The sequence below is a fragment of the Anomaloglossus baeobatrachus genome, chromosome 2, assembly GCF_048569485.1.
Source record: "Anomaloglossus baeobatrachus isolate aAnoBae1 chromosome 2, aAnoBae1.hap1, whole genome shotgun sequence".
Taxonomy (NCBI): Eukaryota; Metazoa; Chordata; class Amphibia; order Anura; family Aromobatidae; genus Anomaloglossus; species Anomaloglossus baeobatrachus.
The window spans coordinates 219,727,918-219,753,889 of record NC_134354.1 but is presented as its reverse complement, the minus strand read 5'-3'; the positions used below and the strand labels follow the sequence as shown (position 1 = coordinate 219,753,889).

At 44.8% G+C, this 25,972-nt stretch overlaps 1 protein-coding gene across 3 annotated transcripts in view; it reads right to left on the bottom strand.

Moving 5' to 3' along the window:
- The window catches only part of SYCP1 (synaptonemal complex protein 1), an 811,750-nt gene that overhangs the window by 621,678 nt on the left and 164,100 nt on the right, over nucleotides 1–25,972 (bottom strand). For all 3 annotated transcript variants that reach the window (XM_075335624.1, XM_075335625.1, XM_075335626.1), the window contains one exon: nucleotides 12,399–12,457. In XM_075335624.1, the coding sequence (XP_075191739.1) occupies nucleotides 12,399–12,457 (59 nt within the window). The remainder of the gene's footprint in view (nucleotides 1–12,398; nucleotides 12,458–25,972) is intronic.

Here is a 25,972-nt window from a genome sequence, read left to right as displayed (position 1 = left end):
TGCTGAGTCACGCTTTTTGTGACGCAGCAGTGACCTCATTAGCGATCTCGCTGTGTGTGACACTGAGCAGCGATCTGGCCCCTGCTGCGAGATCGCTGCTCGTTACACACAGCCCTGGTTCGTTTTCTTCAAAGCCGCTCTCCTGCTGTGACACACAGATCGCTGTGTGTGACAGCAAGAGAGCGACAAATGAAGCGAGCAGGGAGCAGGAGCCGGCATCTGACAGCTGAGGTAAGCTGTATCCAAGATAAACATCGGGTAACCAAGGTGGTTACCCGATATTTACCTTAGTTACCAGCAGCTCTCACGCTGCCTGTGCTGCCGGCTCCGGCTCTCTGCACATGTAGCTGCTGTACACATCGGGTTAATTAACCCGATGTGTACAGCAGCTAGGAGAGCAAGGAGCCAGCGCTCAGTGTGCGCGGCTCCCTGCTCTCTGCACATGTAGCTGCATTACACATCGGGTTAATTAACCCGATGTGTACTGTAGCTAGGAGAGCAAGGAGCCAGCGCTTAGTGTGCGCGGCTCCCTGCTCCCTGCTCACACTGGTAACTAATGTAAACATCGGGTAACCATACCCGATGTTTACCTTAGTTACCAGTCTCCGCAGCTTCCAGACGGCGGCTCCGTGCAAGCGCAACGTCGCTTGCACGTCGCTGCTGGCTGGGGGCTGGTCACTGGTCGCTGGTGAGATCTGCCTGTTTGACAGCTCACCAGCGACCATGTAGCGATGCAGCAGCGATCCTGACCAGGTCAGATCGCTGGTCGGATCGCTGCTGCATCGCTAAGTGTGAAGGTACCCTTACCTGTCTCACTCTTGTCTCTGGATATTTGAATATGGCTTGAAATCTAGCCACTAAGAGCCCAGTCTTTTCCACCAATCGTGAAGACCCCAATGGTCTGAATGGAGAGCTCAGGGGTATAAGAATGAGGACTGTCCATTGCCCAGAGAGACTCTTGCTACATGCTACCAATCTAGGACCTGCGGATCCGATTGGCAAGCTATAACCAAACCTGGATTATAATACTATATGGACTTCAGCATCGAATGCAAAGATTCGGCTTTGATATCAAGGACTACATAAGGAAGGAATCCAGCTTGGGACAACCCAGTCATCTGACTATAGACTTTGTGGACCTCAGCCAGCTTCCTAAATCTGGCGTTATTTTATTCTCGGTGGGTGCCCGCCGAAAGCGGGGTACTGCTGGATTGGAGTAAGTAGCCCTGGAAGCTCTGAGGCACGGACATTCTAATCCCTGGTGAGTCAGCGGAAGGGTGAGACTCTGTTGCCTGTTACATTTGTGTGTTTTGCTGGTTATGTGCTATGTGCTGTTAATTGTTTGGGGATCCAATAAAGTCTTAATATTGTTATTCCCTCACCCTGTGTTGTCTGAGTAGTGTTACGCCCACGGTTACCGAGGTCGGGCGTTCAGTTGGGATGAGCCCTGGGCCATGCTGTCTTTCTAAAGGCGGCTGGGCCAGCAGACGAGAGCACCCACTGACCCCCGTGTCTCCACACATATAGCCTAAGAAAATAACACTGACACTGGGGGTACAGGATAATGACACTTGGGGTACAGGCTACTGGCACTGGGGGTACGGGATACTGACACTGGGGGTAGGGATACTGACACTGGGGGTAAAGGATAATGTAACTGACACTGGAGGTACAGGATACTGACACTGGGGGTAGAGGATAATGACACTGGGGGTACAGGATAATGACACTGATACTGGGGGTACAGGATAATAACAATAACACTGGAGGTACAGGATAATGACACTGACAATGGGGTACAGGATAATGACAAAGGGAGTACAGGATGACACTGACACGAGGGGTACAGGATAATGACACTGACACTAGGGGTACAGAGTAATGATACTGACACTGGGGGTACAGGATCATGACACTGACACTGGGGTTACAGGGTACTGATGCTTGATACTCAGTACAGGATAAGACACATGGGGTACATGATAATTATTCTGGACACTCGGTTATTTTCCTCAGCACCCAGCTTTTCTATGTTCTGATAGCAATCTTGTCTTCAGCACCCAGCTTTCCCATGATATCAGAAAATGGGAAAGCTGGGAGCTGAGGACAAGAAAAATATCAGAACATAGAAAGGCTGAGTGATGAGGAAAATAGGCTCTCTCAGCCCAGCACCCAGCTTTCCTATGATATCAGAGAATGGGAAAGCTGAGAGCTGGGGAGCTGAGGACAAGATGGATATCAGAACATAGAAAGGCTGGGTGGTGAGAAAAAGAGCCTCTTTCTTTCAGCTCAGCACCCAGCTGTCCCATATCAGAAAATGGGAAAGCTGGGAGCTAAGGACAAGATGGATATCAGAACATAGAAAGGCTGGGTGATGAGGAAAAGAGCCTCTTTCTTTCAGGTCAGCACCCAGCTTTAACAAATCCTATCCCATACTCTGACTGCTGCTATCCCTCTTTCCCTAATTCCTACTGATATATTGTTACTGTGTGGACTTCATCCACGTCACGCAGCAGTGACTGGTGCACACACCCTGCACCCCCAAATCACACATACCCACCACCCTCATGCCCTGCATATCTCAGACAGACTGGCTGTACCCCAAATTACCCCTCTCTCAAGCAACTGAAACCCCATGTTCCACACACACAGTATACCTTAACACCCCTCTGTCACAGTTTGGACCCCTGATATGCCACTCACCCTGCACCCCCCCACCATCATCCCTCATTACCGGGCACATCTTCCTCGATATCTCATGCCCGGCTCCTCCCACACGGTCACATGGGCATGACATCACCGCAGGTCCTTGTGCTAGACCATTAGGATGCATCTTCTTCTCAGAAGGAAACTTTCTACTCTGCCCCTGCCGCACTTGCTGCTCATAAGTTTCGGGTGCCCCTCCGGGTCAGGACCGCCCCCACTGCCTCCCCTGTAGCTACTGGCGCTGTCATAATCTGACTGTTGCCTGCAGTGCATACAGTATTATCACCTGCGGTGTCGTCCCGACGGTCTAAAGAGCCGCGGCCTCAGGTCACTTTAACATACCTGGCGGGGGCCCCTGCAGGGTGCCAGGGACAGCTTAGTTTGAACATAAGGTCGGGGCCTACCGGGGGTTTCCCCGCTACCCCGACACGCCAGACCGACGGTGTATTGGATAGTCTATGAAAAATATGAAGGGGTGCCAGTAGTGGTGAACAGTACTGTAAAAAATTACATGAAAAACGCATTGCTTACGGATGGAATATGCATGTTATATGGATGCTAGGTGAGGAAAAAAAAACACATGACACTCGCCTGACACTAGCCAACTTTTCTGGCTAAGAATCTCAGTGATTTCATATATGCAGATGTGAGCAAACCCTTAAAGGGAACCTGTCAGGTAATGTATGTGTTCTACCCTAGTAGCAGGGTGATGTGTGGCCTAGTAACCCTTTTCTACCCATCCCTGTGTTGTAATATTGTGTAATGTGCATGTGAAAAAATATGTTTTATTACTTCTGTGTACCTTATGTAAATGAGCAGGGGCTCTGCTCACAATTATTGGACATAAAACATAAAAAAAATTCTCCCAAAAGTTTAGTTACTCTTTGAGGTGCATCTACAATTCTGCCAATAATCGGAAACTAATTGGTCTAACTAAACAGGCTGTCAGATCACCCGAGCACAAGCAAAATGTTAATTTGTTGGATGAAATGATTTTTCTGTTTACATAAACAAACATTTATATAGGGGACAGTTCACCTACAAAAATCATACATGTTTAGCTTAAAGGGGTTGACTGGTCTAGAATAGTCTGCAGTCACTCTGTGTCACTCTATGACTGCAGAATCCTCCCAGCGCACTTACGGCAATCAAGTATGCGATATGCAGACTCCCTTTCAAAACTCTTCTAGTGGATACAGCCATGCTTAATGCACTTGCATTGAGAGAGGCAGCATCCCCTAGACGGGTTCTAGCTGGGAGTTTGCACATTGCATACTTGACCGCCATTACTGGTGCAGACAACAGAGAATCCTCATAGCGCACAGTGTGTGTGCTGGGAGAATTTACAAATCTGCAGTCACAGAGTGACTGCAGACTTGTCATTCTAGACTGGACAACCCCTTTAATATTTGCTTCAAAATCTATTTTTTAAAATGCAAATGAGGGGCTTCGGTTCACTCTTGGCATGGCTTATGCCTTGGTGCACGCTTATGTCCTTATATTTGTATATGAAAGCCAGTTCCTTGTCTTGATTGACAGTGCTCAATTAGTAAAGGCCCCGTTACACGCTACGATTTATCTGACGATCTCAGTAGCGATGTGACACATCCAGATGGTAGTTACTATTTGCCGAGATCGCACATAAGTCGTTTAGTAGCGGTCACACGTACACATCTCACAAACGACGCAACATCGTTCAGCGATATATTGTTTGACTAAGGCAGTTGTGTGGATGTTCTTCGTCGTTGGCAGAGTGTCAAACATAGCAATATGTCTGCTGCGTTCCAAACGATGAACAATATTTTGCAACTGAACGACGTGTCAACGATCAAAGATTTTCAACCTATTTGCGATCGTTCGGAGTCTAACGTATATGTCACACGCAACGACGTCGCTAACAATGACGGAAGTGCGTCACGGAAACCGTGACCCTGACGACATATCGTCAGATAAATTGTAGCGTGTAACGGGGCCTTAAGAGTGTGAAAATGCAGCTTGCAGACATGCAAGCTGATATTAGACAGAACTCACATTTACTAATGGAGTGATGTCAATAAAGACTAAAGACTTTAAAATAGAAATATGAGGGCGTAACGGTGCACCAAAGCAAAAACCACACCAACAGTGCACTAAAGCAAAGACCACACCAACGGTGCACCGAAGCAAAGACCACAACAACAGTGCACCAAATCAAAGACCAAACCAACGGTGCACCGAAGCGCCCTCATTTGCATATTAAATAAAAGTAGATTTTTCTGAAAATATTATATTTAATTTGTTACACTAAACTTGTGTAAATGTTAGTGTAGTGTAATGTTTGTGATAATTCACTCACCGATCACTGTTTTCTCATGTGCTTAACCCCATAATAACTTCACATCCTCAGCTAGTCTCTGCAGACTTCTCTCTTCTCTGGTCTACTGCAGCACATCCTGAGATGGTGCCCGGAAAAATAAAATTGTCATTATAATGTTCCTGAATAAAAATAACCACCAATTCTTTGACTTAAATAAGCCCTAAGCTCCTGAAAAAAAATATTGCTCCTAACTGTACTCCCTGTAGAAAAAATATTACTCCATAATGTTCCTCTTAACATACATGGCCTCCACACTATCCTCTCCTATAAACTATTCCCACCACATCGTTCCCACTTATATATTATGACCGCCCTTGTGTACTATGACTATCTCCCAATGCTACCTGCCCCTTTTCCATATTGGGACCTCCATGCTGCCCCACTCATCATACTGAAACCACCATGCTATCTCACGCCAAACGCTGAGACCCCCTTCCCCCACACTACTCCACTTTTCATACTGAGTCCCCTACATTGCTCCACTCCATCCTGAGCAGACCCATGCTGCCCCTTTTCCATACGGAGTCCTCACACTGCCTCTGTCCATATTGAACCCCCAGGCCTCATTTTCCATAATGAGCTCCCAATGCTGCTCCCTTGCCATACTGAGACCCACACCATACTGAGTCCTTAAACTGTTCCCCATTGTTTTTGTTTCTTGCACTATCCCTCATACTGCAAGCCCCCCTACCAACCCCCATTTACAGTAATTGGCCCTCTAAACACCCGCTATCTAAAGCAATAGGCCCCTAAACACCCCTCCTATAGCATTAGGCCCCCTAAACCCCCCTTCTACAGCAAAAGGTTCCGTAAACCACCCTTCTACATTAATAGGCTACATAAACGCCCTCCTACAGCAATAGGTCGCCTTAACCACCACCTTCTTAATAGGCCCCCTAATGCTAAGACTATACTAATAGCCTCTCTAACCACTGATTAGAGTCATAGGCCTCTCTAACCCCCAGACTACAATAATAGGCCCTCTAATCCCCAGTCTATAGCATTATCTTACTAAGAGCAAGAGAGTTCCGGCACACTGTACTGTTTCCCAAAAGAAGAGGAAATACACTGGTTCAAGTATTCTTAATCTGTTTTTCTTTATTGAAAGATAATGAAGTGCTGTACATGAATAGAAAGCCCGCCAGGACGTTTCGGCCCTAGGCCTTCATCAGGTCGGACAGTCTGACTGGAATATTTTTATATGTGAATAAAACAGAAAAGCAGATATCAGCAAGTGTAAATAATACATACAATAATGACAATCCAAGGGAAGTAGCATAGTACATGTTTGAGGAGATACAACATAGAGGGCAAATTCACAACAAAATATGACATACAATATGTTGTATTACGGAGAATGAATACAATTGTAATAGCCTGGTAATATGCAAGGTACCAGGGACGGTGCCCATAATGACGGTGTGATATGCTAGGCTGAGGATAAGTGGCTCACCTATGTCAAGCAAAGATCCGTAAATGAGGAAAAATTGTGAATAGCCAATCGTCATAAATATGTTAGGTCCAGCATGAAATCTAGTCCTATGGCAAAAAAAGGGGGAAGAATGAATCAAAGAAGCCTATATAGCGAGGAAATAAGATAGAGTGTATGTATGAGCATACCATTTGCCCTCTATGTTGTATCTCCTCAAACATGTACTATGCTATTTCCCCGTGTTTCGTCTTTAATTAAATCAGTATCCAAACGATACCATGATCTAGGTATCATTGACCAAAAACTTTTCTACACAATTTTCTACACAATCCACATCCTGTCACTCCCGTTTTTTATACTCTTCCCAAAATTCATAAGCATCTCACCTGTCCACCTGGAAGACCAATTGTCGCCTCAACCGATTCCGTTCTCTCACCAGTAGCAAAGACCATAGAAAAATCCTTTCTCCATTCATCCCTTTGACTCCATCATATATCAAAAATACTTCACATTTCCTGGAGATACTAACTAATTTACATCATGTTCCACCATCATCCCTTTTAGTCACATTAGATGTCAATAGTCTATATACAAGAATAAATCACAGAGAAGGACTACAGGCAGTCAATTGGTTTTTAGAACAATACACTACGTTATCAATTGATCATAGATCGTTCTGCACTGATATGCTTGAAATTATTCTTGAACAAAACTTTTTCCTTTTCCAGGACCAGTTCTATGTTCAGCGTAGGGGGACCGCAATGGGCTCTAACGTCGCGCCCCCCTACGCTAACATATTCATGACACACTTTGAGGACAAGTTTATACACTGTCATCCCTTGATTAATCAACATGCCCTACTGTGGCTTCGGTATATTGATGACGTGTTTATGATCTGGAATGGTGACCTCGATTCCCTTCTCAGTTTTTACAACAACATCAACGGTCTCTTACCCGGTCTCTCATTCTCCTTACACCATGACTTGGACCAGATTAATTTTTTGGACTGTCTAGTCATCAAGAGCAATGTGGGTATACTCACCACCGACATGTATACTAAACCGACTGATAGGAATAGCCTGTTACACTTTTCAAGCAATCATCCTAGACACACCAAACAGTCCTTGCCCATCTCCCAACACATCCGGGTTGACAGACATGTCAGCAACAGTGAAACCAAAATCCATAGACATCAGGAGATGAGCAACAAATTTATACAAAGGGGTTACCCTCATGACATAGCCATAAGGAACACAACCAAATCTGGGCGACATCGGGACCCACAAGAAAGAGTTAATTTCATCAACACTTATCATCCCTTCTCGCCCCTACTTAAAAACATCATTCTGTGGCACTGGCCCCTTTTGGGACTCTCATATCCCCAAATTAAGGAATTCCAAAATCCACCACTCGTTTGCTATAAAAAAAAAATCACCTAATTTAAGGAATAGACTTATTCGGGCAGATGTAGGTCCCTCCACTACTACCCCCAGACAGCGGTTTATGAATAATCCCCAATTTGGAACATTTCCATGCTTAAATTGTGCCCAATGTTCCAATGTCAACAGAGGCAATACGTTCACACATTCTAGGACTGGGAAGATCTTTCAGATCAAGGGCTTTTTTATTTGCGATAGTACGTTTGTCATCTACTACATCAAATGTCCGTGCGGTCTCGGATATGTTGGGGAGACCACCCAGCATGTCCGAGACCGCATCAACAAGCATAAATCCGACATTCGGTACGGACGCACACTACTACCCATTCCACACCACTTCCTGACAGCAGGACATAATGTGTCCCAATTAAGATTCCAGGTCATTGACCAGGTCAACATCAATCGGAGAGGAGGCGACAGGGTTAAACGCCTCCTCGAAGTTGAAGCAAGGTGGATACATACGTTGGGCACCATGGAACCCCATGGGCTCAACCGAAAGTACGAGACAGGTTATTGATGGATTCCACTCTATTTTATTCTTCTGGTCATCTGATGTTACACGTAGTACCTATGGTAATTCATGGCTATTATAAAGCATATGGCAACCCATAATCTTTATGTCTGATGATATGTGTCACTATGTAACTGGAAAGTTGTCATACATGATTCTATATGACGTTTTTCCCTCACAGGTCTCATGTGAATAACATTAACGATGTTTTATCCTGTAACATGATATACATGTATTATATTCCTCTAATCCCTTTATCCCTCTAATCCCTGTTTTTCCTCTTACAGAACTAGCCATCCCCTGCATGAGCACCAACTGTTATCACCCACCAGTGGCACATTGCACTTATAGCCTGCCAGCGATTCTACAAGCACCGGACTCACTGCATAGCATATGGCCCCTATAGGTTTCCCTTTCACCAGAGCTGTAATAACCAAGCGCGATTTGCATCTCACATTGATCGCTTCCACTTCCGTGTTCCAACTACCGGATATGATGCACTTCACATGTGATTTACAGCCCAGGGACACTTGTAACTAGTGCGCATGCGCGGCTTGCGTTCCACGCCGGCCTGCATTACTTCCGCGTTCCACAGACCGGATATGACACTCCTGCCCCCGTACTCCATTTAAACCGGCCCACACAGCATTAGCCTGCACAGGACGTGCAGCACGCACAGCCACCACCGCACACGGAGGGTAAGTGACTCGCCCAGTAGCTTGGCATCCTCTCTTCATCTATTAATATCCTTTCTTTCCTTTGCAACGCTCTTTTCATGTTCTCACCTCTCTCTTGTTCTCTGTTGTCAGCCAGCCCCACCGGAGTTACTCCTATTTCCTTGACACATTAACCCTAGCAGGACTTGATCCAGCCTCCTACAGCAACTGGTAATATATTCTATTCCATTACCCTATCTACTCAGCTAATTACAGGATCTTTTGTTATTTTTGCAGATATGTCACTGCTATCAGCATAAGCAATTTATCTTACCTAGTGTCCCTGTAAACTAGAAGCTCCTCTAATGGTAATATACCACCTCCATGATATCACGCAATATGATTTCTGACCCACATGACATACCATGCCTATCAATTGTTGTTCACAGACATATTACTGCTGCTGGTAATAGCAGTACATTTAATGTGGCGGTTTCACTGATCAACTTACCTGAAGCAAACGGATCTGGACCCATAACAACAAGTAGGCTTTCAGCCTTAATACATTCACAAAGGTATCGGCTATACTTACCTCATATGTGCATACCCCTGCTCCAATATCTACTTTATTGCTTGAAATAGACACCTTTCTCAACATAGGATTATTGATCCATTGAACTACAGTATCTTATATTATGTACTCTTGCAGATATATGACTGCCACCAGCATAAGCACTCTACCTTAACTAGTATCCTTGTGGACTAGTAGCCCCTTTATTGGCAATATACCACCCCCATTATATCCCGCTATATGATATTGTTCCACATGACATACTATATCTATTCATTGTTGTTCACAGACATACCATTGCTACTGGTAACAGCAGTACATATAATGTATCTGAAAAACGGATCCTGAGCCATTATAACTAATAGGCTTTCAACCTCATTACATCCATACAGGTATTGGCTACACTTACCTCATACTCACATACCCCACTCTGATATCCACTCTTTGCCTGACATATATACTCTCCTTCTGTATAGGACAACTTAGTCCACCCAGCCCACAGAGTCTTCCCACAGGACTTTCCTAAGGTCTCTACCTCTCCACAGGTATGCTCATACATACACTATATCTTATTTCCTCGCTATATAGGCTTCTTTGATTCATTCTTCCCCCTTTTTTCATATGTTCATGGCAGTAATGCAGATTCCATTTTTCACATTTTCACTCTTACATATATAGCTATTGGATTTTTCAAGTCAGTATTCACACAGCAGTTTCTGCTATTTCATGTATTCCCCTTACATAGTCACTGGTGTGCATACCTTATCTCCCCATAGTGATGTTTTTTTTAGGTTTTTGCACCCAGTTCAGACTTAGAATAGATTTCATGCTGGACCTAACATATTTATGATGATTGGCTATTCACAATTTTTCCTCATTTACGGATCTTTGCAATTGTATTCATTCTCCGTAATACAACATATTGTATGTCATATTTTGTTGTGAATTTGCCCTCTATGTTGCATCTCCTCAAACATGTACTATGCTATTTCCCTTGGATTGTCATTATTGTATGTATTATTTACACTTGCTGATATCTGCTTTTCTGTTTTATTCACATATAAAAATATTCCAGTCAGACTGTCCGACCTGATGAAGGCCTAGGGCCGAAACGTCCTGGCGGACTTTCTATTCATGTACAGCACTTCATTATCTTTCAATAAAGAAAAACAGATTAAGAATACTTGAACCAGTGTATTTCCTCTTCTTTTGGGAAACAGTACAGTGTGCCGGAACTCTCTTGCTCTTAGTACTATAATTTATTTTTCCAGAGCACCTGCCTTAGGTGATGCTAGGTCTTATCTCTATTGTGTATAGCATTATCTTCACCCTCCCCCACAATCCCCAGTCTATAGCATTTGCCAGCCCCTTCCCCCACAATCTTCAGTCTATAGCGTTAGCCTCCCCCAAAATCCCCAGTCTATAGAATTAGCCTCCCCCTCCCCCACAATCCCCAGGCTTTATCACTAGCCTGCCCCTCCCCCACAATCACCAGTCTATAGCATTAGCCTCCGCCACCCCCTCATGCCCAGTGTGTAGCATCAGCAACACCCATAACTTCCCTATGAATCTTCAGCTCTGTGAGTGCTTACCTGCTCTAGTGTCTGCTGCCCTCCTCTGGTGTCCTTTGCCCTCCTCCTGGCTAAATTGAGTCGTCTGTCCTCTTCTAGCTCCGGCATCTTCCCCCGCGGCATCTGCAGCATTAGACGCTGCAGTATGGAGCAGGGAGCTGATTGGTGTGCCTCTGAGCCCGGAAGTGCAGGCGCTGGCACTTCCGGGGTCGATCAGCTCCTTGTTCCCACAGTTTATTTGTATTTGCGTCTTAAAGACGCGGTACAAATCAATGGAGGTGCGCCTCCCCCCCCCCTCCGAAAAGACAGCAGATAGACGGTCTAAAGGAGGGGGAGAGGATGTAAAAAAAAAAATTAAGAAAAAAAAAATTTTGCTGCCATAAAGGCTGCCCCAGGCACCTTACCAAGTGTGCCTAGTGGGAAAAAAGGCCCTGGTTGGATACATACTGCCCTTTAATCAGGCAGCATGCATCAAATGTCAAGTTCACTTTAAAGCGGGCTTTACACACAGCGACATCGCTAGCAATGTTGTTGGTGAAAGCACCCAGCCCCGTCGGTTGTGCGTCATGGGCAAATCACTGCCCGTGGTGCACAACATCACTAGGAACAGTCACACATACTTACCTGCCTAGCGACGTCGCTGTAGCCGGCGAACCGCCTCCTTTCTAAGGGAGCAGTTTGTTCGGGTCACAGCGACGTCACTAAGCGGCCACCCAATAGAAGCGGAGGGGCGGAGATGAGTGGGCCGAACATCCTGCCCACCTCCTTCCTTCCTCATTTCGGGCGGCCGCAGGTACGGTGTTGTTCATCGTTCCTGCGGTGTCACACATAGAGATGAGTGCTGCCGCAGGAACGACGAACAACCTGCGTCCTGTAGCAGCAACGATAATCGAGATAGGAACGACTGGACAACGATCAACGATTTGGTAAGTAATTTTGATCATTAACAAGTCGTTCCTGCGTTTCACACGCAAGGACATCGCTAAGAAGGCCGGATGTGCGTCACGAATTCCGTGACCCCAACGACATCTTGTTAGCGATGTCGTTGCGTGTAAAGCCCGCTTAACACAAACAAGCTTTACATTTTATAGGAAACAACAAAATATATCAAAACAATCACTACAATAACAGATTAAAAAAATAATTAAAATCTTGCCTCAATATTGTTGTTAAGATCACTATAAAAGTGTCTTGTCTCATCGATTTCATTTTCATCTAAAATATAAACACAAAAAATACATAAAAAAATGTATTGTATGCACACCAAATAAATATAGATATGCAGCTTTACACAAGGACATTTAAATAACTCTTTTTAGATAATCACAATATAGGAGTAGTGATGGGTTTTTTTAAAAAAAAAAAAACAACCCAGTTCGGCCCTGGAATTAATTCTGGATATCTGGCTGGATGCCGGTCCCCATATAAGTCTACGGGACCCGAATATGCGCATTAAAATGGTGGTTGAAACTGCTAGGGGGATTAGAGCAGACAAGTTATTTAGTGAAGGAATATGGTGTATAAATTTCAGGACCAAATCTACATCTCTTTGCAAAAAAAATATGATTTTTCTGCCAGGAGATGCAGGTCTGTAAACTTCGTGACCTCACCTGAGGTGAGGTCACTGAGTTTAATAAGGTCAGTTTACCTGCAGTTTCAAGTGGAGTACCGTTGGATGTTCCAGTGTGACCGCAATTAAACTGAGTGACGTCACCGCTCATCGCTGAGGCTTGGTCATTGTCTGCCTGAAGCCATAGCGTGTGGACATTTACTGTGATTTCAGTATGTATGTAGCAGAGCCAGAATCATTGTGGGGCCTCGTGTGGATTACGTCGGAACTGTGTATTTTGGATTAATAAAGGGGTGAAAGAGGGTGGGGTTTTCTGTATGTTACTTCAAATAAAGGATTATTTCAGTGTTTGTGTTTATTTCTTTTCACTTACAGATTAGTAATGGGGGAGTCTCAGAGACTCTCCTCATTACTAATCTAGGGCGTATTGGCAACTGTGAACTGTCATTAACTCCTTATTTTCCTGATTGCCTCCATACCAGGGCAATCGAGATGAGCTGGGTAAAGTTCTGGGATTGTTGCATCTAATGGATCTGACAACTCTGGGTGGCTGCAGGCTGCTACTTTTAGGCTGGGGTTGCCCAATAACCATGGGCTTCCCCAGCCTGTGAATACCAGCCCCAGATTTTTTAAAATAATTTATTTAAATAATTTTTAAAAAAGCTGCATGGGTTTCTCTTATTTTGTTACACAGCCAAGATAAGCACACAGCTGGGAGCTGCAGCCTGGAGTCATATGCTTTATCTGTGCTGGGTATCATAACATGGAGGGACCCTACGCAAATTTTTTAAATTTATTTATTTATTTTGACACCAATAAGACACGCAGACAGCATCTGTGATTCCAAGCAATCAGACACGCTGTCACACAGGGTCACGGCGCAGTCTTACTGCAACAAACAAATCACAGACCCTGGGACTGCCAGTGGGCGAGGGAAGCAGTGCATATGCATGAGGTAAATGAGCAGCCCCGGAAGTAGTGTTACAGCCGTGCAGAAACTTGTAAGTATAATGTGCCTGCTTTATTCTTATTTTCTTTTTTTTTTTTTTTTAAATTGCCCAGGTGGCACTGCAAATCTGCCTCAGTTTGGGGAGCTTGAGGGGTTTCATGATTGGGAGGCTAGGGGAATAACTACAATAGGGGACCTAATACGTAATAATGTGTTTAAATTCTTTTGATCAAATACAAGCAGCATTTGAGCTACTGCACTCTCATTTCCTTAAATATCTCCAGATACTCCATGCATTTCACTCACAGTTCCCGCACGAGAATATTCAATTTTCCTCTTTCCTAATTATTGGTATTATCCGCTCCCAGGGCCCTGGAGGTCTGGTTTATCAGGGCTAAAGCGCACAGCTCTCCTCTTCCAGTTCTGGATAAATGGAAATCATGAATCCCTGCTATCCATGATATTATCGAAAGAGAAATTCTTGAATCCCATACTCTGGTATCAGCAGCGATAAACAATAAGCTGATTAAATTATACATTGTACATCAAAGTTACATTACTCATGCCAGACTGGGTAAAATAAAATGGGTATTGCTCGGGGCCATCAGAGATTGACAGCAGCATTTAAAAGTTAACAGCATCGAGCGGAACTCCACTCCACCTGCGGCTGTTAGGGTCAGATGGTGAGTAAATTATCATCTGCCGGGAAAGATGCAGACTCGGTGTGCAAGCCCACATCAAAGTCAGGTATAGTTCAAATTAAATGAGAAAGAAAAAAGGTTCCAGCAATCCCACAAAGAAAATAGATAAAATAATCACATTACTTCCACATCTTGATAAAATGCCATCAGACAGAAAATGTTAAAAGCAGAGCAGGTGACACATCTCGGATTGCACAGGATTCTTACTCATATTTATGGTCACATAAAACATCCACCATTAAATACACGTTTGTCAGGTAGGTACTCACCCACATTCATTACTTAATATGGTAATCTTAGTTCACACAGAGAAAGTCACCACAGAGTATATAAAGGAAAAAGAGGGAAAAGCACAGAAAAAGAAATATATATATATATATGTACAGTACAGACCAAATGTTTTTACACACCTCCTCATTCAAAGAGTTTTCTTTATTTTCATGTCTCTGAAAATTGTAGATTTACATTGAAGGCATCAAAACTATGAATTAACACATGTGGAATGAAATACTTAACAAAAAAGTGTGAAACAACTGAAAATAGGTCTTATATTCTAGGTTCTTCAAAGTAGCCACCTTTTGCTTTGATTACTGCTTTGCACACTCTTGGCATTCTCTTGATAAGCTTCAAGAGGTAGTCACCGGAAATGGTCTTCCAACAGTCTTAATGGAGTTCCTAGAGATGCTTAGCACTTGTTGACCCTTTTGCCTTCACTCTGCGGTCCAGTTCACCCCAAACCATCTTGATTGGGTTCAGGTCTGGTGACTGTGGAGGCCAGGTCATCTGGCGTAGCACCCCATCACTCTCCTTCTTAGTCAAATAGCCCTTACACAGCCTGGAGGTGTGTTTGGGGTCATTGTCCTGTTGAAAAATATATGATGGTCCAACTATCCTCAAACCGGATGGAATAGCACGCCACTGCAAGATGCTGTGGTAGCCATGCTGGTTCAGTATGCCTTCAATTTTGAATAAATCCCCAACAGGGTCACCAGCAAAGCACCCCTACACCATCGCACCTCCTCCTCCATGCTTCACGGTGGGATCAAGCAATGTAGAGTCCCATCCGTTCATCTTTTCTGCATCGCACAAAGACACTATGGTTGGATCCAAAGATCTCAAATTTGGACTCCTCAGACCAAAGCACAGATTTCTACTGGTCTAATGTCCATTCCTTATGTTCTTTAGCTTAATCAAGTCTCTTCTGCTTGTTGCCTGTCCTTAGCAGTGGTTTCCTATCAGCTATTTTACCATGAAGGCCTGCTGCACAAAGTCTCCTCTTAACAGTTTTTCTAGAGATGTGTCTGCAGCTAGAACTCTGTGCGGCATTGACCTGGTCTATAATCTGAGCTGCTGTTAACCTGCGATTTCTGAGGCTGGTGACTCGGATAAACTTATCCTTCGCAGCAGAGGTGACTCTTGGTCTTCCTTTCCTGGGGCGGTCCTCACGTGAGCCAGTTTCTTTGTAGCGTTTGATGGTTTTTGCCACTGCACTTGGGGATATTTTCAAAGTTTTCCCAATTTTTCGGACTCACTGACCATCATTTCTTAAAGTAATGATGGCCACTCGTTTTTCTTTACTTAACTGCTTTTTTTCTTGCCATAATACAAATTCTAACAGTCTATTTAGTAGGACTATCAGCTGTGTATCCACCAGACTTCTGCTCAACACAACTGATGGTCCCAACCCCATTTATAAGGCAAGAAATCCCACTTATTAAACCTGCAGGGCACACCTGTGAAGTGAAAACCATTTCCGGTGACTACCTCTTGAAGCTCATCAAGAGAATGCCAAGAGTGTGCAAAGCAGTAATCAAAGCAAAAGTTGGCTACTTTGAAGAACCTAGAAGATAAGACATATTTTCAGTTGTTTCACACTTTTTTGTTAAGTATTTCATTCCACATGTGTTAATTCATAGTTTTGATGCCTTCAATGTAAATCTACAATTTTCAGAGACATGAAAATAAAGAAAACTCTTTGTATGAGAACGTGTGTCCAAACTTTTGGTCTGTACTGTATATATGCACACACATATATATTCTCATATGCAGAAGGCAAACCGAGCATATACTCAAACACAAATTAACTGATTTAATATACTAGTAGCGAACATGATTAAAAAATACCCCCAAGGAAGGGGGGGGCGTGGCTTGCTAATGGCCAGGTAAGAAGCACGAGTCTGAAGCTCTCTGCAGTTTCCCCGGATCCCGCCGCAGTTAATAGCCGACTCGCTGCCCTGAACATATGGACAGACACCGGAGACCCTCTGGAGCAGGCACATCTGAAAAACAAGTCCCGGTACGCAGGGCCGGCCTTAGCCTGAATGGCGCCCTGTACATAACCGACCTTTGGTGCCCCCCTACTAATTTTTTTACCCAGTTTCCCAGGAAACAAACAATCCTCCAGATTTGTGCTGGAGAATCTGCATCTCAAATCCACATTAATGTCACCACGTCTGATTTCGTTCTTATAGGGGTCTTCTGATTTCAATAATTTATGCAGTATCCCTGGATATTACATTATGGATGCTACATGCGGATCTCACCAATGGGGCCACATGTATCTGGAGAATGAGGCGCTGCCGCTCTTCATGGAGAGATGGTATAAATCTATGTACACTTGGATGGGAGTTCTGCGTCTCTGGACTGAGAGCGGCGCACGTCGTGGCCCCATTGGTGGGATCAGCATCTACTATACAAATCCTGTGGATAAATGTACCAGATGATACCAGACAAGGCACCATGGAGCCAGCGGCCGATGCTGCGTGTACTCCGGACCAAAAAGTCCAAAATACAGATGTTAAAGGGAAATATAAGAAATTAGAAAAAAATCTCTGCTTTCTACATAATAAAGAGTTCTCAGGTTGTATGTGTAGATTCCTCTCAGCTCCAATGACCTGAACAGACTGAGGTGCAGTACCACATACCCACCATAAGGACAGGGGTGCAGTGTATGTGTCGCTGCTTCTCAGCTCCACTGATCTGAACAGACTGAGGTGCAGTATCACATACACACCATATGGACGGAGGGTGCTGTGTATGTGTCGCTGCTTCTCAGCTCCAATGACCTGAACAGACAAAGCTGCAATACCACATACACACTGTGAAGGAGTGGCACTGGGTATGGAAGAACTATGGCATATATACTGTAATCCCTTTATTAATCAGTCTGGGCTCACACCAGCTGGCAATGCTGCAAATAATTTTCTTGGAAAATTTGTAAGATAAATCCACGCGAATCATGATATTCTGCAGAATATTCTGCTTCTCCCTGCTCTGCTGCCCTAGACTGACCAGTGTCTCCACAGGGTTTGACATTCTGCACATTGACCGGCCGAATCTCTAAAGTGTGTAATATTCGCTGTCAGGATTTCATTTGCCAATTTGAGTGGTCGTGTGATCGCTCACAAGTGATTTGCAGACTCTATGTCCTCTGCAGAATGACATCTCCCCCCGCTTGTCTCATTGAAAATTATAACAATTTGAGAGAAACAGGAGGAGACGTCATTCGGCAGATGACCACATATTGCAAATCGCATGTGAGCAATCAGATGACAACTATTCGAATCGGCAAGTGAAATCCTAACAGAGCGCATATTACACACCTTTAAGATATGGCAGGTCAATATTCAGAATTACATTACACACTATACGTGACAGGTACAGCGCATACGAGTATGTAGGGTGTATAATAAATTATATGTATCTATTACCCCCTACACATGCTCTGCACCCACTCTGACCGCAGCTGCAGGGCCCACTGGCATCGCGTCACAGGCTCCCCCTGAAGTCATTACACCTATCTGGGACCCACAGCTGCAGAGCAAGGGGCAAAACAGGGAATTATGGCCATCCGCTCCTCAATGGTGTTCAACCATGCATCTGAGGAAATAGCAGTGGCAACCATCACCCACAGGACCAGTCATTTTGCCATTGCATAAATTACACCATATACATGACACCAAGGCCGCCATCAGGGCATTACAACTGTGACTGCTGAACGGCCCCGTGAGCAGAAGCCAGGAGAGGGGCCCAGCCGCTGACAGCCCAGGCCCCTCTCATCTCTCTGCTCACCGGGCTCCATAAGGCGAGGCCGCCATGAGGGCAATGAGGGCGGGCCACAGTCGGTCATAGAGGGCTGCTCTGCACTGATCTATGTGATCGTTGCAGAGCACAACAGGAAATGTACTGGACCAGAATGGAGGCAGAGGTGTAGGACCTGTCAGATCATCTGACTAATGATGTGCCTGATCACATGACCGGTGAAGTGGCAGGTCCTGTTGTTCAGCTGCTGCAGCCTCCATACAGGTCCCCGTGGTTTCTTTTCTGCTCTGCACCGATCAGGAACTGTAAGATGAGGTAATGTGTGTGTAACTGTGCAGTGTGCATGTAGTCTGTCTCTGTCTGGATGTCTCTTGTCTCTCTCTTTCCCTGTCAGATTGTCTCATTCCCTGTCTGTCTCTCTCATTTCCTGTAAAAGGGCCATTTACATGCTGCGGCATCGCTAATGATATATCGTCGGGGTCACAGTGTATGTGACGCACATCTGGCGTCGTTAGCAACATCGTAGCATGTAACACCTATGAGCAACCTTAAACGATCGCAAAAGAGGCAAAAAAATCGTTGGTCTGTGATACGTCATCCATTTACCAAAAATCGTTGTCTGGTCAGTAGCGAGGTTGTTTGTTGTTCCTGCGGCAGCACAAATCGCTATTTGTGACACCGCAGGAATGAGGAACAACCTCGTACCTGCGGCCACCCGCAATGAGGAAGGAAGGAGGTGGGTGGGATGTTTGTTCCGCTCATCTCCGCCCCTCCACTTCTATTGGACGGCTGCCGTGTGACGTCGCACGAACCACCCCCTTAGAAAGGAGGCAGTTCGCCGGCCACAGCAACGTCGCAGGGAAGGTAAGTCCGTGTGACGGGTGTAAGCGATGTTGTGCGCCACGGGCAGCGATTTGCCCGTGACACACAACAGACGGGGCGGGTACGCTTGCTAGCAATCTCGCTAGCGAGATCACAGCGTGTAAAGCACCCTTAAGGCTCTGTCTCTCTCATTCCCTGTCTGTCAGTCTCTCTCATTCCCTGTTTGTCAGCCTCTCTCATTCCCTGTCTGTCAGCCTCTCTCATTCCCTGTCTGTCAGCCTCTCTCATTCCCTGTCTGTCAGTCTCTCATATTCCATTTCTGTCAGTCTCTCATATTCCATGTCAGTCTGTCTCTGTGTCTGTCTCATTCCCTGTCAGTCTGTCTCTCTCATTCCCTGTCAGTCTGTCTCTCTCTGTCTACCCACAGACATCTTATTACCTCACATATAAACTTCTTATACTAAGAATGTCTTTTGTTGCCTATAGCAACCAATCACAGCTTCTATTAATGACATGTAGCTCCCAGTTCCATTGACTTCAATGTAAGGAGATTTTTTAGCGAATAACTGTAAATCAATTCAGCAACTCCTGATATAGGAGAATGGGCCTCTTCAAATTAGAGGAATTAGCATTCAGAGGCTAAAATTTAACTTTTAATCTATTACATTAAAATTTTTTAGACTAAAATATTAACCCAAAGTTCTCTGGATTGCTGTCGTTATACAACCCTCACAACTCCAGAGAACCTATGACATAACAAACAATCAAAAAAACACAATAAACACAAATCAAAATTGAGTATGATGGTTAACACTCCAATAAGGACAGTGGTCCAATATGAGTATCTAAAAAATCATCAAAAACAACTCAATATAATAAACAAATAGTGCACGGTAATCCTCAAGGAGGAATTTACCAATTCAAATTTTATAGAGTGAGTTAGGATTGATCTCACCCATTCTTGCAGCTTGGGGTGCAAAAGGCTTCCTCTATATGGGTCCACACATAGTGTGTGAGTCTGGGTGTAGGACCTGTTACCTCTAACGCAATACTGAAGTCCCCTGATGAGTCGGAAGTGATGAAACGCGTCGGGACGAGGGCCAGGAATATTGTAGGGGCACAAGAGAGGACTAGATGTGGTCTGTTCTTGTAAGAGCAGAAGCTTTGGGGTGTTAGATGTTATGAAGGTCTTCTAGGGTCAGTATAGGGCCAGCTGACGCTGTGTGGACCCATATAGAGGAAGCCTTTTGCACCCCAAGCTGCAAGAATGGGTGAGATCAATCCTAACTCACTCTATAAAATTTGAATTGGTAAATTCCTCCTTGAGGATTACCGTGCACTATTTGTTTATTATATTGAGTTGTTTTTGATGATTTTTTAGATACTCATATTGGACCACTGTCCTTATTGGAGTGTTAACCATCATACTCAATTTTGATTTGTGTTTATTGTGTTTTTTTGATTGTTTGTTATGTCATAGGTTCTCTGGAGTTGTGAGGGTTGTATAACGACAGCAATCCAGAGAACTTTGGGTTAATATTTTAGTCTAAAAAATTTTAATGTAATAGATTAAAAGTTAAATTTTAGCCTCTGAATGCTAATTCCTCGAATAACTGTAAAGCACAGGGTTAAATTTTCCCCTCAAAACAGTCTATGACATTCCCTAGTTGTTCCTTAGACGTTCCTAGTCTATGAGTCACATGAGGCGTCTGTGCAAAATATAGTGATTGTAAATAAGACGTTACGGATTCCTTTGGCGGGCGGACACACACATACATACATATAGTACATACATACATTCACACACATACATACGCATACACACGCATACATACATACATACACAGACACAGCTTTATATATTAGATATACGCATATGGCTGACGATTCTGTCTGGGGCTCGTCATTTTGATGACCCAAAAATGGTGCATGTAGCGTTTTTCAGGCTGTCAAAATGACGACTAGTGGTTAATGTGTGATTGGTGAGGATTGTCTGCAGAATTGGAGATTTTCCAGTGATGGTGGAACTGGAAGATTGGAGGAAAGTATGAATAGGAGGATCTCAGCTCACCTGGTAAATGCATCACCTGGGTCCTTTCTCTGTGGGACAGTGCAGGGCAGTCAGCTCCGTGTTCAAAGATGCAAAGTCCAGCAATAGAAAAAAGTAGTTTCCAGCATCACATCCAAGAAATAAGGTTAAAAACTAACTTTATTCAATAACTTACTTGTGAAAGTCTAGCAGGATATGTCTAAAGGCCGCTTACATGCTACGACATCGCTAAAGCGATGTCGTTGGGGGTCACAGAATTTGTGACGCACATCCGGCCGCGTTAGCAATGTCATTGTGTGTGACACCTGTGACGACATGGACTCTCATGGGTTCAAGTTTCTTAACATTCAGCCAGACGTATTGTTCTACTGTGTGGTAACTCATGTTTGCTTAACTATTGTTTGGGACCAGACCCTTCGAAGCATTCATTGTATTGTAGTTGTGTACTGCTAATCTAATGTAAATTACCTTAGTAGCCATTGTCGAGTCTGTGACTTGCAGACTCCATGTAGATATCTTCAGTCTTTCTATAGACATCATTTGGATGAACATTGTCCATGCAGCTTGAGATTCATCCAATGGGAGAGGCGATCTTGTCCAACCAATCGATGAGGACGCAGTGTATCCAAGTGGAAGGCTGTGGCTATAAAAGGGATTTCTTTAAGCCACCAGGATGTTGTTGATGGATGCTGATGGATCCAGTCTAAGCTCTTTGGAGCTGACTAGAGGATCAGGATATCTTATGGCTTCAATCTAGGGACTCCGGTTCTGGTTGGAGACCATATCCACAGCCTAGGGATTTCGACCCCGGCTGCCAGGATTATATCATCATACCGGGACTACCTAAGGAGGACACTCAGGTTGGGACAATCCAGTCACCTGCTACAGACTTTGCAGACCTCACACAGCTTCCTAAATCTGGCGCTATTCCTTTCTCGGTGGGTGCCCGCCGAAAGCGGGGTGCTGCTGGATTGGAGTAAGCGGCCCTGGAAGCTCTGAGGCAAGGACATTCTAATCCCTGGTGAGCCAGCGGAAGGGTGAGACTCTGTTGCCTGTTACATTTGTGTGTTTTGCTGGTTATGTGTTATGTGTCGTTAATTGATTGGGGATCCAATAAAGTCTAATTATTGTGGTTCCCTCACCCTGTGTTGTCTGAGTAGTGTTACGCCCACGGTTAAGGAGGCCAGCGTTCAGTTGGGATGAGCCCTGAGCCACGCTGTCTTTCTAAAGGCAGCGGGTTTTAGTGGACGAGAGCACCCACTGAGCCCCGTGTCAACACAATTGGTGGCAGCAGTGGGACACTACTCAGCCTGGTTTACCCAGGGGAGCTGCAGCGGACTGGTGTTCGTGGACACCGTCCAGGGCTCAACAACCAAGGAGGCACATAAGCATACCTAGCGGGCCATAAGGGAGGCATTCAGGTTTCGGACGCTGCCATGTCCAACCCCACCAGCTCAGCCATGGGACAAGGACAAGAGAGGAGATACGACCGCAGCAGTAAATGGATGCTACAGGATCTGTGCCAGATGCGAAAGATTGACTACAGGAACGCTGACACTTGGTCAGACTTGATGCAGAAATTAGTCCATTGGGATGCCCAGAATGATGCAGAGGACGGTGAGGATCCTGCCGATATTGACCCAGAGGATTTAAACTATGTGCCACATCATGGATCTAGTGACAATCGGGAATCAACTTGGTCCAAAATGGCCCAAGCCACAGCGTTATTTTCTGCATTGGGGCCTAAATCCTCAAGAGAAGAGAGGGCTTGTGTTCTGGAATATGTTTATGGAGTTCCAATTTCCTTACCACCAGCGCCTACCTCCAGGATAGACCACCACCAAGGAAGTCATCTTCGTTACAGGGACGTGCCAGTGTTTAATGACTCCAGCACCGAGATAGATGAACACTTGCAAAACTTTGAGGTGCTAATGCGTATGCACCAGGTGCCCACAGCTGAGTGGTCCAAATACCTGTGGACAAGCTTGCCTGTCCGAGCCCAGGAGGCTGTCCACTTTGGCGGTGAATGGGAAAAATTCAGGGGATTTATTAACCAATGCAAACTGTTTTTTTGCTGCTCATGCATCACAGTTCCTCAGTGAGCGATCGAGAGTGCTAACAATAATCATGCTGCTCACCAACAAGGCCCTTGCATGGGCTAATCCCCTGATTGAGACTGATGGTGATTGTTTGAATAATCTGAATGATTTCATTTCAGCCATGGGTCAGGTGTTTGATGACCCGAACCGAGGTGCTACAGCAGAAGCAGCCATGTTGACTTTGCGTCAGGGTAAACATTCTGTTGCAGAGTATGCCTTGGAGTTCAGAAGATGGGCCCTTGACACCACTTGGGATAGCTCCGCCAAGACGTCTGTCTTCCGGAAAGGATTGTCTTCTGTGATTAAGGACGAACTTGCTCGTGCAGATCCTCCCTCTGCCTTGGGAGATTTGATCAATTTCTGCATTGGGATCGATGTCCGTCTTACTGAGCGCAGACAGGAGAGAGTATCTGAAAATTACCGTATTAACAATTTCCTTCCTTCTTTTCCAGTTAAGGAGTCTCTTGGTAGGAGAACTCGAGACCCTGAACCTGAACCCACGCAGGTGGACTCTCTACAGAGACGGGTCAGTGATGCACGCAAGGAACATCGACTGAAGGAAAATTTATGTTTCTATTGCGGTAAGTCAGGGCATTTCCTTACAAACTGCCCCAGCTGATCCCGTAAGACTACCGCAGCTGTTGTACACTGTGAATGCTATGAAAGGAGATCTGTAATATCTAAATCACAGGCTCCAGAGAGATCAGCAGCTATAGACATTGATTATTCGGGCTTGAACTCCGTTATTTCTGACTCCGATTCCCATATCAATGCTGCAGTTTTTCAGGTTTACTCAGCAGTGTCTCAGCCGATTTGTAAGAAGAACAATTCTCATATATTTCTCTCCATCAAGCTCTGGGTTAAACACAGTCAGGGTGTCTAGCTCTGCTATGATTGATTCCGGAGCAAGCGGCAATTTTATGGACATTTCCTTTGCCCAGAAACATGGGATACATTCTGTGAAGAAGACTACTCCTGTACAGATGGAGACTGTGGATGGTTCACTGTTAACCTCTGGACCAGTGGATCATGAGACAAAGCCCCTGAAGGCTCTCCTGGGTAACTATCATCAAGAGAGACTGTCTTTTATGCTAATCTCTTCTCCCCATTTTCCCATCATCCTAGGATTGCCATGGCTGCAGGCTCAGAACCCTACAATAAACTGGGAAACCAAGGAGCTGCATTTTCCAGAGAAGCAGAAGCAGATAAGTCCTGGGGTTTCAGTCTGTTCAGCCCCTAAGATATCCACACCAGTCTCCGAGCTACCAGCAATATACTGTGAGTATGCGGATGTGTGTGATAAGCGGAACGCTGACCAGCTTCCCCCCCACCGTCCCTATGACTGTCCAATTGAACTTTTGCCTGGTGCTGAGATACCCTTTGGCAAAATTTACCCCCTGGCTGGACCAGAGTTAAAAGCATTGAAGGACTATATAGATGAAAATTTAGCCAAGGGCTTCATTCGCCACTCTTCATCTCCTGCAGGCGCACCCATCTTTAATATCTAGTTATGCCGTTCGGCCTGTGTAACGCCCCAGCTACCTTTCAACATCTAGTTAATGATATCTTCAGGGATCTCTTGGATACATTTGTGGTGATTTATCTAGACGATATTTTAATCTTTTCTAACTCCACAGATGAACATCATAGACATGTGAGGATGGTATTGGAGCGCCTTTGACAGAACCATCTTTATATCAAACTGGAAAAGTGTGAATTCCATCGGACCGAGATTCAATTTTTGGGGTACGTAATGTCTTCACAGGGAATAAGCATGGATGAAAGCAAGACTCAAGCCATCAAAGACTGGCCAGCTCCCAAGAATGTAAAGGAGGTTCAGCGCTTCATCGGGTTTGCCAATTTCTATCGGCGTTTCATCAGGAACTTTTCTGAGGTAGTGTCACCTATCACACAACTTAGCCGTAAGAAGTCTACTTTCACCTGGACGCCTCAAGCCCAAGAAGCGTTTTCCCTTTTGAAGAATAAATTCACCTCAGCACCTATATTAGTGCATCCTAACCCTGAACTTGCCTTCATAGTAGAGGTGGATGCCTCGGACTGCGCCATCGGTGCCATACTCTCACAGAGGACAGGTGAGAATAATGTTTTACATCCCTGTGCTTTCTTTTCCCAGTGGTTGTCTTCAGCGGAAAGAAACTATGATGTGGGAAATAGAGAATTGCTGGCCATTATTGCTGCCTTCAAGGAATGGAGACACCTTCTTCAGGGAGCGGCACAGCAGATAATCGTCCTGACTGATCACCGCAATCTGGAATTTATCAGGTCGGCCAAATGCTTGACTCCTGGAGCCTTTTCTTAAATCAATTTAGTTTTGTAGTTTCCTATAGGCCTGGGTCACGCAATGGGAAGGCTGATGCACTGTCTAGGATCTTCTCGACTGACAACATTCCATTCACGCCTCCTAAGACAATTCTTCCCGATTCCAGATTCCTGGGAGTGACTCATAATCAAGAATTACTCAATGACATCAAGGAGGC